General features: G+C 47.1%; 1 protein-coding gene across 1 annotated transcript in view; it reads right to left on the bottom strand.

Moving 5' to 3' along the window:
* Positions 1-10,840: 10,840 nt before the first annotated feature.
* Positions 10,841-18,875, bottom strand: part of PDZD11 (PDZ domain containing 11) — a 46,603-nt gene continuing 38,568 nt past the window's right edge. The window contains exon 7 of the mRNA XM_088444998.1: positions 10,841-11,412. Coding sequence (XP_088301124.1) covers positions 11,378-11,412 — 35 coding nt within the window. The 3' untranslated portion in view covers positions 10,841-11,377. The remainder of the gene's footprint in view (positions 11,413-18,875) is intronic.

The raw sequence follows: 18,875 nt of genomic DNA, 5'->3' as shown, positions 1-18,875 counted from the left end.
CTGCTTCTTTCTCCAAGGCTTGATACATCTCCCACATTACCATTAAGTAGGACTGTCTGACCTCTAAGCGAACTCATATTGTCTCATTATTTGATGCAAGTAAATGTGAAATGATGGAATAGTTGTTCATCACAGGGCTCTACACAGCTAACTGGATCATTTTTGTGTACAAGTAGTGCAGCATATGGACAGCCGTTGGTTTGGATAGTGTTGTTGGAGGCGTAGTGTAAAGGATGGATATAGACCTTTTCTAGTGTATTATATACATACAATTCTATAGAGCTACATGACTCAACAAAAGCAGAAACAGAAAAATACCATGTTACCAAACAATACAGAAAAAATAGTTTACGCTACCAATTTTATAGTCCTCAATAACATGGACAAAATAAGAACTAGATGTCTGTGTTTCTATTGCTGGTGATAAGCGAATGGAGCGCTGGCTCTATAGCTGTTGATATTCCTCTCCCTGGCCACAGGCTGTCATCCAGCACCTGTTGTGACTGCAATATTTGTGCTTTGAAAGAACATTAATGCCTTCATTGGAGGCTCAGCGAACACCTATCATAGATAGGAATTGCAGCTTATCTTCAAACCAATATTGATGGTCAGAGGTCATTGCGAGCATGGGCTGCTGGGAAATGGGTGTGACATTTGTGGATCATAAAGTGTTTGGATGTATTCAGGGTGTGGTCTAATTTGTGAATTACTCAGCACAAATGTTTTAGGAGGCCAACCCAAACATGTCACGTGAGTGCAAATAAAGTTATTCTTGTTTACGTACATTAAATTAGCTAAACAGATGCTATGTGTCTGATTCATCTCTTAATGATTGGTGCTTTCTGTAAGGAGAGGGAAAATACTGCTGATCGACAATAGCCCACACATTATACCAAAAGATTGATGGGGGGTATCCATTTAGCGATTTAAACAAGCGACTGCACGATAACGATATCGTGCAATCGCTTGCATCGTGCATGTTTTGGACGGAAGCGACCCCCGATGCGCGTGCCCGCAGGTCACTTCCGACATCGCCCGTACATGCAGTCAACCTGACTATCTCGTCAGGTTCAGCATGTGGCAAGGTGCTCCATCATGCTGGAAAATACATTGTTCCTCACCAAAACTGTTCTTGGATTATTGGGAGAAGTTGCTCTTGGAGGATGTTTTGGTACGATTCTTTATTCATGGTTGTGTTCTTAGGCAAAATTGTGAGCAACCCCACACATGAATGGTCGCAGGATGCTTTACTGTTGGCATGACATAGGACTGATGGTAGCGCTCACCTTTCCTTCTCCGGACAAGCGTTTTTCCAGATGCCCCAAACAATCTGAAAGGGGATTTATCAGACAAAATAACTTTATCCCAGTCCTCAGCAGTCCAACCCCTGTACCTTTTGCAGGTACAATCAATCAATTTTTCAATCAAAAACCTTTTTCAGGTAGAAAACAATTTATCAGTCTGTCCCTGATATTTTTCATGGAAAAAAGTGGCACCTTTGCTGCCCTTCTTGACATCAGGCCATCCTCCAAAAGTCTTCGTCCTGTGTCATGCCAACAGTAAAGCATCCTGAGACCATTCATGTGTGGGGTTGCTTCTCAGCCAAGGGAGTGGGATCACTCACACTTATGAAATGCTTGTAATTTTACTTCAGTATACCATAGTAACATCTGACAAAAAGGTATAAAAACACTGAGGGTTCTATTTACTAAGCAGTGTTAGGAGACAGAATGGAAAGTGATAAGGTGCCAGCCAATCAGCTCCTAACTGCCATCTCACAGATTGTGTTTGAAAAATGACAGTTGGGAGCTGATTGGCTGGTACCTTATCACTTTTCACTCTGTCTCCTAACACTGCTTAGTAAATAGACCCCCGAATCAGCAAACTTTGTGAAAACCAATATTTGTGTAATTCTCAAAACTTTTGGCGATGACTGTACATTACCTTGACATTGGAACTGTTCTGTCTGGAGGGACTGTTAATCACATGTATTCTAGTTTAGAGTTCTAAAGTTTCCTGTAAATTTACAAGACTTTAGAATGATCCTGGACTGTGACAATAATAAATTAAAGTGCTGTTCAGACTGAATTAAAGGGCTTGTTCTAAATTTCTGAACTTTTTTTTTTCTAGATGATTCTATTTATGGTGCATTAATGCATTCAAACCCAGGGCAGATAGTTGCTTCTAATATACAGGTTCTCAAACTCTGTCCTCAGGACCCCAAACAGTGCATGTTTTCCAGGTCTCTTTACAGAATCACAAGGGGAATAATTAGCTCCATCTGTGGATCTTTTAAAATGTGTCAGTGAGTAATGAATACACCTGACAAGAGACCTGGAAAATGTGAACTGTATAGGTTCTCAAACTCTGTCCTCAGGACCCCAAACAGTGCATGTTTTCCAGCTCTCCTCACAGAATCATAAGTGAAAATCATTAGCACCACCTGTGGATCTTTTAAAATGCTTTAATGAGTAATGAATACACCTGTGCACCTGCTGGGTGACATGGAAAATGTGAACGGTTTGGGGTCCTGAGCACTGATGATATAATTTTATCACTGAATTTTAATTGTTTATTATAATTTACGGTATATATTAAATATGTCAGACCGACAGACATTTTATCTGGCCGGCTGCCAGCCACAGATGTCGCCGGCATACACTGTGAGAGAAATCTCACAGTGTATAGCCCGACATCCGTGCTCCGCCCCCGGGGGAGACATTTCCCTGTTCCTTCCGTAGGAAGGAACACAGGAAATGTCTGTCTGTCGGCCCCGCTGGGCATACACTGCCCGATGCGACCGACAGTTACCGGGTAAATATCGCATCGGAGGGGAATGCTGGACAATCCTGCATGCCCAACCGAGCAATATTTAACCCTCGGTCACCCACACACACGCTACAATTATCGGGGCGATCCGCCGATATCAGGTGGATCGCCCCGACAATGGTAGCGTGTATGGCCAGCATTAGTAAAGAGTGATTGATTGATTGTTTTTCCATAGCTGGTTTATAAACAGCTTTTGTGGTGCTGATAGTTTATACAAGAGGTTGCTTTGATCTATCATCCTGCTGCTATATACTGTACCAACATTTATAAATTGCACCCTATGTGAATGTATGTATATTAAGAAGGACTTGATCTATTTATATAACCCAGAACTTTGTTATTTCTCCTTCATCGGAAGTAATCTTTATAAATGGTGATTGTGATCCGGAAATATTGTGGAGGTGGTTTTTTTTTCTTTTTCTTTTCTTTTCTTGCTGCTGGACAGGCTCCAGGTATTCCAGGGAGACTCCAGGGTACGTTTCCCAAGATGGAGGTGTCTCCTCAGTTTTTGCAGTGGCCATTTTGAGTACCCTTAGGTTAACTCAGATGACGATGCTGCAACAGATGGTCGTGATGTAGATCAAATGCTGCATCTTTGGACCTGCAATGCCAGCAGTAGGTGTCTTTTTACACTAGACAAACTGGATAAATTTGCTACATTGTTCCTATTTGATTTTACAGGAAAACAACCAACCACGATGCTCAGCCACTTAACAGCTAATTTGTGTTAAATGCACATATGGATGTGTTTTGTTTGTTGGGTGAGAGACATGGGTGATTATTCCCTGTATACCAAAGAGTCCATTATATGTACAACACACCTCATTGGAATAGTTATGAAAAACCGAAAACAAATAAATGCATAAAATCTGGGGGAAGCTAAATGGACAACTCTTTTCCATGATCACCCAGGCATCAGTCTTCCTGGCTGACAGACGGGGGAGTGTGAAACTGCAGGGGTTTGTGGGGGAGAGGAGCATTGTGGCTTCTGCTCAGACTTCTCTCTCCTGTACTTTGCAGTTTTTAAAATGGTGAACGAAAATATTTACCAATTGAGGTGGTAATGCATCTTCAATGTTAAGCACCATATCTTCTAGTTTTTACATTTATTTTAATTCAGATTACGGATAAATGTCTTATGAATGAACTAATTTTCTTCTTCAGGGTCCGTAGGGCACCACAGAGAGACACCAACAGCAAAGCTTTTCAATCCCAGGATGCTTCGGTCCTTCCCCCTATACCCCGCCCACAGGCTGAGGCCACATCAGTTTCATTGGTGTCCAGAAGGAGCTAGACCACCATTATAACGGTGGGCTGCATTAAGCAGCCTAAGCTTTCGTTTAATGATTCAATTTATTTTTAGTAACAGGCGAGCAGCACCAGACTGTCCTCCAGATGTCTGTGCTGCCCTCCCATCACCTCTCCGTGGCACCAAACCTGTGCTAGGTACTCCCGGCGGGGCTCCCAGGGGGACTAGGTAGCAGGCTATCCAGACTGCAGCCCCGAATCCAGGAGACAGGTAAGGCGGAACCCCATTTGCGGGGACCGGTTTAGTGTAGTCTTGCCTCCTCTCTCAGGAGATAGACCAGAGGCGCTGATATGGACACTGGCTCGCCCACTACTCCACTCTGCCACAATATACTGGCGTAGAGGCAGTTGTTATGGCTAGGGGAAAAAGCGGGCTCCCTGCAGCCCCTCCCCCAGCTCAGGGCGCCTTTCCACTGCGGTCTTGGTGATCCCTGAGCTTCTCCCTCACCCGCCGCCCCTTCAGAGACGCACGGCAGCCGTTTTCTGCAAGCAGGTCTCTGGGAAACACTGGGTCCAGTCTCCCTGTATACCTCTCCCACGGGCCAGGCATACAGCCCTATATCCTTCCAGCCACTGTTAGTGCCTAATGTTTTTTTCTGCATTTGTATGGGACTTGTGCTAGCACTATTATCTATACTGTCAGTTTATAACTGTCCCTTTGTTTGATATATCCTAACATACTAAGGTATAGGGGGTTCATTGTACCTCACTTTTTCTATATAAGTGTGAGGACTATTGCATACTACACTGCCATAATACATATAATGCAGGTTGTACATTGCACTGTATACTACTGTGTATTCTATTATTGCTTTGATTATAGCTGCAGGGGAAAGAATAACAAGCAGCCTGAGACTACTGCCCCTACTCTGTTGTCATGTAAGTCCTGTTCTGCAGGTTTACCATCCTGAATGAGGTCCTCTAAGACTCTGTATGAATTGCTACACAGCTCCAGGCCTCACCCTGCGCGGCTTTTTCACAAATGCTGACAAAAGTTACGGCCCACATAGCAGTCCCCGTAGTGGCTCCCCCTGTGGTATGGAAAGAGCAGGTACTCCCTGCAAATACTGTGCCTCCCCCAAGGGTAGACGTACTATCCACTGCAGTAGAGAGCTTTGCTAATACATCTATGGTTTTTCAGCAAATGCTGCAAAAGAAAAAGTGTTTACCTACTAAAACTAGCAAACGTGCCCTATTTTTCCAGTCCACTCAGTTATCTGGCTCATACGTATCATCTGGGGAAGCAGAAGATACAGACCTCTCTCACTCTGACTCCGTCTCAGGAGAAGAGGAGTGACCCTCTAAACTAAATATACCTGCTTTTGTGAGAGCGGTAAAAATCTATTTTACAAATAGAAGTGGATGAACCTGCTCCTAAGAAAAAAATGCGCTTTTTAAAAGACAAAAGGTGGTCTTATCAGAACTCTCTCAATCAAATCAGCTATCTGATCACATGATTGAAGCATGGACTATGCCTGGTAAAAGGTTTCAAATTCCAAAGCGATTCAGTTCTTTTTACCTGCTTCCAGCTGCTAATTGCACTAAATGGGAAGTTCCCCCAGTTTCATGTAACACGTCTGGTTAAAAATGCCACATCACCCATTCATACTGCAACCTCCTTAATGGAGACTACATACAGCTGACTAGAAGCTTGTCAAATCTACTTACTTTCTTACAGAAACTATTACTCATCCTGCTAAGGCTCCGGCCTGGGTGGCGAAAACCATTGAGAGTTGGGCAGAGCCCCTAGAAGAGACCATTTCCCCTGATGCTTCAAGGGAACAACTATCCTACATATTTCACATTAGGGATGCAGCCTCCTACATAGTTGCTTCTCCTATGGATACGGCTCTCCTGGCCTCCAGGATATCCGCCACTGCAGTAGCGGCCCGCCGTATTGATTGGCTCCGTTCCTGGAAAGCAGATTTGGACTCAAAGTTTGCTCTGGAGTCTCCATCTTATTCGGGAGACATCTTTGGTCCAGAATTAGATAAAATTGTGACTACTTTGGCAGCTTCCAAGACGGCATTCCTGCCCTCTACATATAATGCTAAACCTAGGACGTCATCCTTTAGTCCACAAGGCAAGGGTCAGCCCTTTCCACAGCAACAGATATCAGCCAAGGCTTTCAAGCCTAGGGCGAAACAAGCCTGGGCTACTAGACATCCACCTGCCAAGTCTGAAGACAAGCCTGATGGGGTGGACCTCTCCCTGGGGGCTCCTAGGGTGGGAGGCAGTCTCCTACAGAACGCCCTCTCCTTCCTGAGGCGACCCCTCCAACTGTTCTTTTGCACAGGGCCTCCATTAGATTCGACCAAGGCCTTGCTTCTCCAAAAAGCCATTCAGTCCTTACTGAATTCAGGGGTGATAATTCAGTCCCCTCTTCATAACAGGGCAAGGATTATTATTCTACCCTTTTCTTAGTTCAGAAGCCCAATGGGTTATCAGGGTGCCCAGGTTTCATATGGAAACCCTCTGTTCTTTTAGCCTAGCTATGGAGCCTGGAGATTTTATGGTAATCCTAGACATTCAGGACGCTTACCTACATGTACCTAAGGCGCTTTCTCATCAACAATATCTCCAGTTTGCTACACTGCAGCAGCATTACCAATTTCAGGCTCTGCCATTTGGCCTCTCAACGACCCCTGGAGTCTTTACCAAGATCATGGAAGTAATGGCATCCTCTTAGTCGTCAAGGGGTCAGACTGCTCCCATACCTGGACGATCTCTTGCTGTTGGCCAGCTCCCCAGAGTCTCTTCACCGCCATCTGCAGATAACTTTTACTTTTCTACAACAGCACAATTGGCTGATCAACTGGAAAAAGTCCTCCCTGACACCTTCAAAGAGGATGGTACATTTGGGAGATCTCCAGGATTCTCGAGTTCAGAGAATCTACCTATGACGGACAAGATTTCAGCACAACGCAGACTGCTTCACAATCGCCGAGTGTCGATTCACTCTGCAATGTACGCCTTGGGATCAATGGTGTCCACCTTAGACATGGTGGAATTCGCCCAATTTCACTCCAGGCCACTACAACACCTGATCCTCTCCAGCTGGAACGGGCTACCCCATCTGCTCAGATCTCCGATGAGCCTCCCCCAGAGGTTTGCCTGTCCCTAGCCTGGTGGCTACAGCCTTCCCATTTGAACGGTCATCCCTTTTGGGTCCTGGACTGGGTTTTCCTCACCACGGACGCAAGCCCCCGAGAGTGGGGCGCAGTAACCCACCAGCACTCCTACCAGGGCTGATGGTCCCCAGTGGACGCAGTGATGCCAATCAATATTTTGGAACTTCGAACCATCTACAGAGCTCTCATTCTGGCTAAGCATATTCTGAAAAACAGGCCAGTACAAGTACAGTCGACAACGCCACGGCTGTGGCCTACCTTAATCACCAAGGGGGCACTCAGTCAGTCAGCAATAACAGAAGTGTTCCGCCTTCTCACATGGGCCGTACACAATCTCCCAGCCATCTCCGCAGTGTTCATCCTGGGGATTCTCAATTGGGAAGCAGATTTCCTCAGCCATCACAACATGCACGCAGGAGAATGGTCTCTACATCCTGAAGTCTTTCAGCCTCTAGTGGACAAATGGGGTCTTCCAGAAGTGGATCTCGTGGCCTCAAGACGACGACAACAACAAACTTCCAATTATGGAGCCAGAACAAAGGACCCAGACGCGGCCTTCATCGATGCCTTGTCCGTGAAATGGAACTTCCATTTGACATATCTCTTCCCTCCAATATCCCTGCTTCCTCAAGTGCTTCAGAAGTTCAAACAGTCAGGTTAATAGCTTCAGCTAGGCCCAGACGTCATTGGTACTCCGATCTTCACAGGCTCTCCGTAGACGTTCCTCGTCAGCTTCCTTTATGAGTAGACCTGTTGTCTTAGGGTCCATGTCTACATCTGGACCTAGCCCGTCTGTCTTACGGTTTGGCTCGAGACATCCCTCCTAACGGCTAAGAGTTTCTCCAGGGCTGTAGTCCAGACCATGCTCAGAGCACGTAAACCGGACTCAGCCAGGATTTACCACAGAATTTGCAAGATGTTCTACGTATGCAACCTCCCTTTGTCCCTCCTGTGGCTCCATGGGATTTGTCAGTGGTGTGAAAGCACTTCAGAAACCTCCATTCAAATTGTGGTTCCGGACTTTAATTCACCAGACCTCTCAGCAGGTGATGCTTCTTAGGATGTGGTCCATGCTCTGAAGATATATATAGACCGTACTACTTCCATCAGGAAATCTGACTCCCTCTTTGTCCTATAGGGTTGTCATAAGAAGGGATGGCCAACTAACAGACTCTGGCCAGATGGATTCGCATGACTATCTAACAGGTTTAGACGCAGACTGGCCAACTAGTCTCTGCTCCTTCTACTTGCTCTGTGGGTCCCTGGGGGCAAGCCCGGTGTGGCGCCTCAGCTGAACAGCTATGCAAGGCGGCCACCTGGGCTTCTGTCCACACCATTCTTAGGTTTTATGCCTCTGATACGTTTGCCTCTCCGGATGCTTCCTTTGGGCATAGGATTCTCAGCTCAGGAGCGTTCCTGCCCTTGAACAACTGCTTTGGGACATCCCCAATGTCTCCCTGTGGAGCCCTATGGACCCTGAAGAAAAGGAGAGTTATGGTAAAAAGTACCTTCGTTAACTTTCTCTGAAGTCCATAGGGCCCACAGAGCACCTGCCCTGACACAAAAAGTAAATAGAATATTGGCTGCGCTAATTCAACACCACTGTCTGTTCTAGAGTTCAATATTAAGTACATTTAGTACCATAAAACATATTAGTAAATACATATGCAATACAGTTAAAACAAACAGTAAATTGAATTAAAAAGTCTAAAATTGGTCAAAAAGTTATGTTTCAATATTTAAAGGTGATCCTGCACATTCCAGATTGATGGTTTATATGAAAAATCAATTTAAATCCAGAGATCAGATCAGTGTTTTAGTAATAATTGAGAAAAATAAAATGAATGTATATCAGCTGATATGATTATGTATCATGCCAGCAAGAAAAAGATATTGTTCATTTGAAACGGGCTCACCCACTTGATGATAGTAGAACAGTACCTGTGAGATGTCCCCTTGTTTGGTCGATATTAAATAAAGGTCTGCATGCAGATCGATGATAGAACGCTTGTGGAAAGAGAATGTCGGGGTGAAAGTTCCCAAGTGCAGAGAGCTGCTGCTTTGTCTATCCATGTAAAGGGGACTGGAGCCTGTTGGTCTCTATAGCGCTGGACATCGGAGCTCGCACACTGTGCACAATGTATTTGCTCCAGGCGCTGCTCATCCTGGGTGTCCATCTGTGTGAAGGTGACAGCCGGTGGATGGAGTGAATGCTCCTGTGCGGGCTCAGCAGACCTCATTTGAAAACTGTGCTATGCACTGTATATAGTATAGTGCACTCAAGCATCGGTGCTGTTAGAAGGTGAAATGTCTGGATGGGTCTGCACATATGGTAGCTCTGACTCCTAGGAGTGAAACGGGATATTGGATCCATCAGCTGTAGTGCAGTGTCTCAACATATTTCTGTGTATAGCACACGTTCGTCAGGAGCATGACGCTCCTAGCTTCTCCTCTTGGTCACTTGTTCCCTTCTCTGCGTAAGAGTGTGATTCCTCAGTGTACCAGTCTTCCTTCTCTCCTTCTCCTGTACTGTTCCTGCCTTGGGCTTGTTAACAAAACTGAGTTGCCCTCAGGCTCATGGCGGAGTATAGGGGGGGAAGGACCGGAGTATCCTGGGACTGAAAAGCTTTGCTGTTGGTGTCTGGTCCTCCAGGTCCCACCTACACCGCAGTATCTCCCTGTGGACTCCTCTCTTTCTTCTAACGAAGGTAAGTTTTTACCACAACTTTTTTTTTTTTAGGAATATAAACAATCCTCAAAATTGCCCACATTCTTTGCATGAGTTATGTTTGCTAACAGACTGTGCTTGATAAATCAGTGTATGACCATGAATATGTAACTGTCACGGCCAGGGTATTTCAGCATGGCGCTAGGCGGGTGTTACCTGTGAGGTCGTTGTGGCGCGGGCTGTCTGGTGGCGGAACTGGTGTCTGGCGGGGGGCTTTGGCTGCGCGCGTTGTTGTGCGGCCCTGTTGTCACTCTGCGCTGGTGAGGCCTGGCGGCGTCTCTGTTCCGTTTGGCATGGGCGCCGCCATCTTGCCTTCTGGCCATGTGATGCGGCTGGCCAATCCTGGTGAGTCACATGTTCCCTCCGGCCAGTAACAGCACGGCATGGGATATTTAGGAAGGGTCAGTGCCTTCCTTCTTTGCCAGTGCAACGTGTATCTCAGCCTAGCTGAGAGGGAGTTCTCTGTGCTTTCCTGTTCCTGTGAATTCGCTGTCTGCCGGTCTGCCTGTCAGCTCCTAGTTCCCACTGGACTACACAGCTACCTCCACCACCCTTGCCCATACCTGAGTGCCTGAACCTGCTGACATCCTGCGCTTCAGTTCACTACCTGCAAACCTGGCTTGATTATTTTCAGTTCACTACCTGCAAACCTGGCTTGATTATTTTCAGTTCACTACCTGCAAACCTGGCTTGATTATTTTCAGTTTCACTACCTGCACACCTGGACAGCTCTAATTGTTTCTACCTGGACATTAACCCTTTTGCTCCCACCACAGAACTCTTGTTCACATTTATATTTTCCTGGACTTTTATTTACTGCCACATTATATGTCTACTCAAGCACTTATTAAAAATCCTAGTTTTATTTACAAATCTGCTTCTGTGATCGCTCCTGCTACCACCCCGGGTCCACAAACAACCCAGAACATAACAGTAACACATTGTTTCAGCATTTGCTTTTAGTAGATTTTCTAGTACTTAAATTTATTTATAATTTAAAGAAAACATTTATAAAAATACATTCAGAATACAGCCTACATAGAATGATCTAGTCATAAACAGCCTCCACCGTTAGTTGTGAATTTTTAGTAGTGTTTGCTACAAAAACAAAATAAAAAAACAACAGTATATTATGTAATACATTTTGTTAATAAACTGTATAAAATTCTAAAAAGGAGATGCTTTAATATGTCAGGGTAATTAGTGTCCGAGAGCATGTTCCTAGTAAAGTCAGATCCATAATATTAGCAGATCAGCAGTGGAAGTAAGAGCGATGATGGCTGGTTTACAGGCTGAAGATGATTTGCATGGCAGCAGTCTGTCACATTCCCAGCAGCAGTTGTGATAAATGTGGACAGAAGAGGAAGCTATAGATAAGACACTAGTGAACAGTTCTCTCTTTCTGTCGCTGGTAATCTGCAGGAAGAGCAGAGAACAGCATGACACACAGTTAAAGTACATCATTTTATATATTATGTTGCCTAAACATGGAGTAACCATCCTATAATATAATATAGCCTGTGTCTTCATCTGTTGTGGAACTACAGTATGTGTATCCCCATAGAGATGGTGTGTGGGGTACGAATGGCATTAAAAAAAAAAAATATGAGATATGGTAAGAACTTACCCTTGTTATCTCTATTTCTACGAAGTCCATAGGGTTCCACAGGATACCTTGGGGTATAGGTGATGACGTCAGTCTTCAGGCAACACAGAGTTAAAGTTTTCAGCCTCCCAGGATGCATCTGGGTCCCTCTCCTATACCCCGCCCCCGGGCCAAGGCATCTCAGTTACGTCACAAGCCATAGGCCGGAGGAGGAGAAGAAAGAGAGAAGAAAAAAATCTGGACACTCACAAGAATCACATTCTCACCATAGGGAGACGGAAAAAACGGTGACCAGAATAAAGCCCATCTGCAGTACAGGTGCGACAGGGCGGGAGTCCTGTGGAACCCTATGGACTTCGTAGAAATAGAGATAACAAGGGTAAGTTCTTACCATATCTCATATTTTCTACTTCAGGGTCCATAGGGTATCCACAGGATACCTTGGGGATGTCCCAAAGCAGTATCCTTTAAGGGTGGGGACGCTCCTGTGCTTAGAGGAGAATCCGCCGCCCGAAGGAAGCATCCTGAGAGGCAAAGATGTCAAAAGCGTAATACCTCACAAAGGTATTGACAGAAGACTACGTAGCAGCCTTGCAGATCTGAACTGCAGAGGCACCACGTCTAGCTGCAAACGAAGGACCCACAGACCTAGTGGAATGAGCCCTCACCAAGGAGGGAACTGGAAGACCTTCATGAAGATAAGCTTCTGAAATTGCCATACGAATCCAGCCTGCCAAAGTCTACTTTGAAGCAGGCCAACCCTTTTTACGGAAGCCATAGAGGACAAACAAGGCGTCCGACTTCCTAAAAGAAGAAGTGCGATCAACATAAATTCTCAATGCCTGCACAACATCCCAAGTGGCGTCACCCACTGAAAGTCCAGGTGAATTGAAAGCCGGCACAACAATTTCTTCATTGATGTGAAAACTGGATACCACTTCGGGAAGGAATCCTGGACGAGTGCGAAGTACCGCCCTTTTCCTATGAAAATTCAGAAAAGGGGGTCTACAAGAGAGAACCCCTAAATCCGACATCCGTCTGGCCGAGGCAATGGCCAGAAGGAATATGGTTTCAGCTGTAAGCCATTTAAAGTCCAGTGGTTCAAACGGCGGTCCCTAGAGAACTCTCAGGACCACAGCCCAATTCCAAGGCGCCACCGGTGGAACAAAAGGTGGCTGAATGCGAAGAACACCTCGCATAAAGGTGTGCACATCAGAGAGCGCAGCAATCCTACGATGAAACCAGACTGACAGGGCAGACACCTGCACTTTCAGAGAAGCCAGGCGAAGCCCATGATCCAGTCCAGCCTGTAGGAAAGCCAACACCCTAGACAGGCGGAACTCCCTAAGGGAATAACCTCTAGGTCTACATCACCGGAAGAAAGTATGCCACACACGATGGTAGATTCTTGCCGAGGAAGGTTTACAAGCTCTTAGTATGGTTTGCACCACGGAGCTAGAAAAACCCTCTGGACCTTAGCATGACCGTTTCAACAGCCACACCGAGTCAGGTCCGGGTGAAGATAAGGACCCTATGACAGCAGATTCGGTTGTAATGGTAACCTCAGAGGAACGTCTACTGACAGACTCTAGAGGTCGGAGAACCAGTGCCGTCTGGGCCACTCGGAAGCTATCAACAGTAGCGTACCTCCTTCTTGATTTGAATTTCCGTAATACCCGCGGAAGAAGGGAAAACGGAGGGAAAAGGTAGGCAAACTGGAACATCTACTAGACGGACAGGGCATACACCAGAGACGCCTTTTCGTCTCATGTTCGAGACCCGTACACCGGCAACTTGTTGTTGTGCCGGGACGCCATGAGGTCTATCTCTGGAAGACCCCACTTGTCCACCAGACTCCGAAAGACGTCCTGGTATAAAGACCACTCTCCCGGTTCCTCCTTGCTGGTTTAAATAGGCCACCGTGGTGGCGTTGTCCGACGGGACCTGCACAGGGTGACTCTGGAGAACCGGCTGTGCCCGCTGGAGAGCTCTTGACACCGCATGGAGCTCCAGAATGTTTATTGGAAGCTCCGCTACCGCCCGAGTCCACCTGCCCTGAAACAAGTGTGGACCCGTGACAGCTCCCCAGCACCGGAGACTGGCGTCCGTTGTTAACAGGACCCAGTTCGCCACCCAGAACGGGCGTCTGCAAACACCAGGTTAGAGACAGGCGAACATCCGGAGTGAGCCCCATCGTCTGGGACTTGAGACACTGAGGCAATCCATTCCATCTGGACCGGATCAATAGCAGCAGAGGTTTGGAGTGAAATTGGGCGTACTCCATCATGTCGAATACCGACACCATTGAGCCCAATAATCTCTTTGCCAAGTGTGTCGACACTCGACGACACTGCAGACAACTGCGCACCCTCAACTACAAAGCAAGGATCTTTTCCTCCGTCACAAAGATCCACTGCTGCCTGGAGTCCAATAAGGCCCCGAGGTGCAGGATCCTCTGAGACGGGGTGAGAGTGGACCTCTGCCAGTTTGTCAACCAGCCGTGACGTTGCAGTACCGCAATCGTCAGATCCAGATGGTGTAAAAGAAACTCTGGAGACCCCGCTATCAACAGGAGGTCGTCCAGATAAGGCAACAGTCGGACTCCCTGCGTCCGCAGGAGAGCCGCCATGACCGCCATGACCTTGGTGAATACCCGTGGAGCAGTCACCAGGCCAAAAGGCAGTGCCCAGAACTGGAAATGTTCGTTGCAGATTGCCAATCTGAGGAACTGCTGATGGCGCAAAAAAATAGGGACATGCAGGTAAGCGTCCTGGATGTCCAATGACACCATGTAGTCCCCAGAATAATGGACCGCAGGGTCTCCATCCGAAACAGAGGCACCCTCAAGGACTTGCTGAGGGCCTTTAGGTTTAGTATTGAACGGTAAGACCCATTGGGTTTCTGCACCAAAAATAGAATGGAATAGAAACCCAGGCCCCTCTGGGAAATTGGAACATGCACTGCGACCAGCACCGGGCGAACTGAAGCAGGTGCCCCCCACTTTGGGGTCCCCCAAAAGGAGGCCTGGACCGTCAGGCCGCAGGTTTGTTATCTGACCTAGGAGCCGGACATCTGGTACTCCAGACCTGATTCTTGGGCTTGGACAATTTCTTGGCCCAAGCCTGCCGTGGACAGGACTATACTTTAGGCCTACCTTGGGCCCTGTGAGGCCAAAAGGACGACCCACCAGCACTAGAAAGAATCGTAGCAGACAGAAGACATGCAGATTTTGCTGCTGCCAACGTAACTACAATTTTGTCCAGATCTGGACCAAATAGTACCTGTCCAGACCTTCTAATCCCTTTTTGGAATCCGCGTCCGCTTTCCAAGAGCGCAACCATAAGGTGCGACGAGCAGCCACGGCTGCATAGGAGATCCTAGAGGTGAGCATACAAATATATAAGGCCGCTTCATTAATGTAAGTGGCCGAGTCTCGGAGATTGCCCACCAACTCGGTCTGTTCAGCCGAACAGTCAGAGTCCAAAGACGCCTCCAAATTATCCGCCCAGCGCTCCATAGCTCTGGCTACCCAACACACGGCCAGAGCCGGTCTGGATGCTTCCCTGCAAGGGAATAAACGGCTTTGAGGCAGATCTCCACCTTGCGGTCAGTGACATCCTTCAAGGATGACATCGAAGGCATAGGCAATGTGGCACTTTTGACTAGGCGTGTGACATGTGAATCCACTTGCGTAGGGGATTCCCGCTTAGAAAAATAATTGACCGCAAACGGATAAGCCACGGCTAAGCGTCTCTGGGGCTGAAACCGTTTACCTGGATTTTTCCACGCCTCCACTAAATGATCCACTAATTGATCAGAAAGAGGGAACACCGTAGCCTCACCCTTAATATCCTTAAAAAGGCATATATGAATGTGGCCACCAAAGGATCAATATCCTCAATAACTAAAGCCGAGCGGACCGCTCGAATAAGACCAGGGATATACACCTTGGACTTAGCGTCCGGCTCTTTGGTACGGAGAGGTTCTTGGTCAGATAGATCCAGAATCTCCCCATGATCTGACGTCTCATCGTCATCCCCATAAGGAGCAGATAAAGACGCCACCGGCCGTTATGAGGCCGCAACACAGACTCCCCCTGTAAAACATCGGACAAATGCTGAACCGATGTAGTTAAGAGTATTAACCCACGCAGGCTCCGGAGAAACCTGGGAAGGGACAGGGAGACTGTGGGGTACCATCAATTGTCTCGGGAACTCCCGCATGGGTGACGACACCACTGACTGCTGGGACAAACCCGTCTGGGTAAACGCAGGTGGCGGAGCTAGCTGGCCCACAAGGGTTGTAAGCGCCTTAGCGAAACAAGCCCAGGGAGGTTCCTGTACCGGGACCGTGACCATAATCGGCCGTGACAGTGCCAGGCACTGGGGGCATAACCCCTCCGCGTTACCCTCTCCCTCCGCTATTGGTACCTTACATTTAGTACACATGAGCTGGAGAGGAAAATCAGTCTCAGACATGATGGTAAGTATGTGACACACACACCTATACGTATTGGTATAGTGTGAATAACACCCTGCACACCGCGCACCGCAAGGGCTTTGAGCAGAGCAAGATCAGGGACAGTAATAAAGCTGACAGTAGAAAGTGAAAGTACAGACAGCAGGCTAGCAGTTCAGTCACATACAATGCAGAAGAAACAAATCCCTGCACTATTAGCGCTGATTCTCAACTACTCAGACCCTCAGGCTGGTAGGACTCAGCGCTGCATACACTGACCTGTGACAAACAGAGGAGAGGTATGCTGGGGGACCCAGACCGCAATGCCACCGCTCACAGGCTTCCAGCAGTGTTCACCATGCTTTAAAGATGGCCACCGAGGAGCAGAAGATGAAGGAGGCCGGCCTGGGGAGGACAGCTGACACACTGTGGCCAATCAGGCAGAGCAGAGAGGCTGTGTGCAGCAGGGGAGGCGCCGGCTGTGAGACAGGGAAAGCGCGCTCCCCTGGCATGCATTTAACCCCTGGGACGCCGCAGCGCATGCCGCTCAGCAGCGGCCCGCTGTCCCAGGGGGTAGTGGAAGCGCAGGTTGGTCGCCTGGCTCCACGCTGCAGCCAGTCCCCAGGGAGCCCCCTGCCTGGGGACTCAGGACCATGTGACCAGCAGGAACCCACCGCGGGACCCCGCTGCTTACCTGCATCCCCTTGGATCCGGCCATGGTCCAAAACATCTGGGGACACTGCTAGCCGTGACCCCAGATGTCTACCAGCATCCCCGGATCAGTACCGGCGTTCTGGTACCGGCGGGGTGTAGGGGAGACGGCATGGACGTCAGTACTGACTGTCCATGCTGTACTCCCAGATGTGCAGCCAGCGCTGCCTTTAAAAGAAACTTCAGGGGCTCTTCATAGCCCCCCTCTGCACAGTGCCTCCGACTCCGGCCAGGCACCGACGAAACTGGGATGCCTTGGCCCGGGGGCGGGGTATAGGAGAGGGACCCAGATGCATCCTGGGAGGCTGAAAACTTTAACTCTGTGTTGCCTGAAGACTGACGTCATCACCTATACCCCAAGGTATCCTGTGGATACCCTATGGACCCTGAAGTAGAAAATTATATATATATGTTCCGGACTATAGCCAGTAATTAGATAGACACCAGAAGTTAGACAGGTATAAAAGTCAAACACACTAAAGTTGAAATTTTTTTGTTAGGGTTAGACACCAAGGGGAGGATTAGGGCTATAAAAAAAAAAAAGTTGTTGACCATTTTTGTGATAATTGATCAGCCAATATATCTGTCAGTGTGTACCCAGCTTAAGTCTCTTGTATAGTTAACAATCACCATGTTTGATTACATTTGTGTGATGATTTATTATTCTGTGATATATTCCATTGCAGCTTGATGCCAGATATTATGTAGTGAATGCATGGAGTGGTGCCAGGGTGTTTCCAGTGCTGGCCACCAATTTGGCTACATTAGGAATTGGAAATGCATCAGCGTTCTTGACTATACCTTCAAACAGCAAGCTTAGGACGACGGGCCAGAGGTCCTTATATATTGGAGATCTGTTCATATTTTTTAAAAGGTTGAATACAGAAATTCTATGGTAGGTTGACTATACATAGGTTTGCAGCAAAGTGAGGGAAAGGATAATGAAGAAAGATTTTAACTGCAAACAGGGAGATCTTGTATTTGTCTGGGACACTCTTGATAATTGACCAGAACTAAATCAGAGTTACAAAAATGGCCAGAAATGGTCAGCTTCAATCTGACTGGCCAAAAGGTCCCGATATCGTACAGTGTGTGGGCATTCATGATAATCTAACCATAATTCCTACGATGTTCATGTTTACCTCATCCTTGCTGGTGGGTATATGCATATTAACCATCCATGCGCCAGAAAATTGCCAGGGTTTTTAAAATAAATAGTAGAGTGTGTACCCCATGATTTTGGGTGCTTCCACTTGCTGTAAAATCGGGCAGATTTTGACCGAAAAATTGCATAGTGTGTAGCTAGCTTATGGGACTCTGCAGCTCTGAAAGGGTCAGCTGCGGCTCAGACATATGCAGTCAGTTCTGATTCAGTCAGCCTACAGGGCGGCACTGTCCATGAAATACTAAGGGAAACTTACAGGTATTGTGACGCAGGGGTGACAGACCACCTCTCCAACTGCAATCAGAAAAGGGGCCTGCCAGTGCAGCTAGTGGTAGTGTTCCAACTGAACAACACGTAACGTGGCACTACATAGAGCCAAGGCTGCACTATTAGCCATTCTGCCCAGGACATCATCCTAAATGTTAAATAGGCCCTGTGGCCATCACTGCTACTATCCCTCACAGTGACAAATTATTCCTTATAATACACAAGCTTGAAGTGATGACATCAATCTGTTTATAGGTGATAAAATCCAAACTCACTGGTTTTACAGATGATTATTTGCAGGTGTTAACACATTAATATCACTTTGTTATCATCCAGTTCTAATACAGTCTATGGCCTGGCCAACCTGTGGCTCTCTAGCTATTGTGAAACTACAAGTCCCAGCATGCTTTACCAGTTAATTGGTCAGAAGATATACTGGGACTTGTGAAACCACAACAGCTGTATTGTCACATGTAAGTAACTAGCCCCTGCCACCTATAAGCATCCCAGAACTGTATTAGCCTTTGCAGCAGCCTGGCACTAAGTGCTACTACTCTGCATACGGTCTAGAAGCAACCTAAAGTCTTCTCCATCTTGGTTTACCCCATATTTAAGATCAATCTATTAAGCCTTTGCCATTTTTGTAGTTTTCTTAACTCGATTATATCCATT

The sequence above is a fragment of the Taudactylus pleione genome, unplaced genomic scaffold (genome assembly GCF_031769625.1).
Source record: "Taudactylus pleione unplaced genomic scaffold, aTauple2 ptg000375l, whole genome shotgun sequence".
Taxonomy (NCBI): domain Eukaryota; kingdom Metazoa; phylum Chordata; class Amphibia; order Anura; family Myobatrachidae; genus Taudactylus; species Taudactylus pleione.
This window is presented reverse-complemented; position numbering and strand designations above follow the sequence as displayed.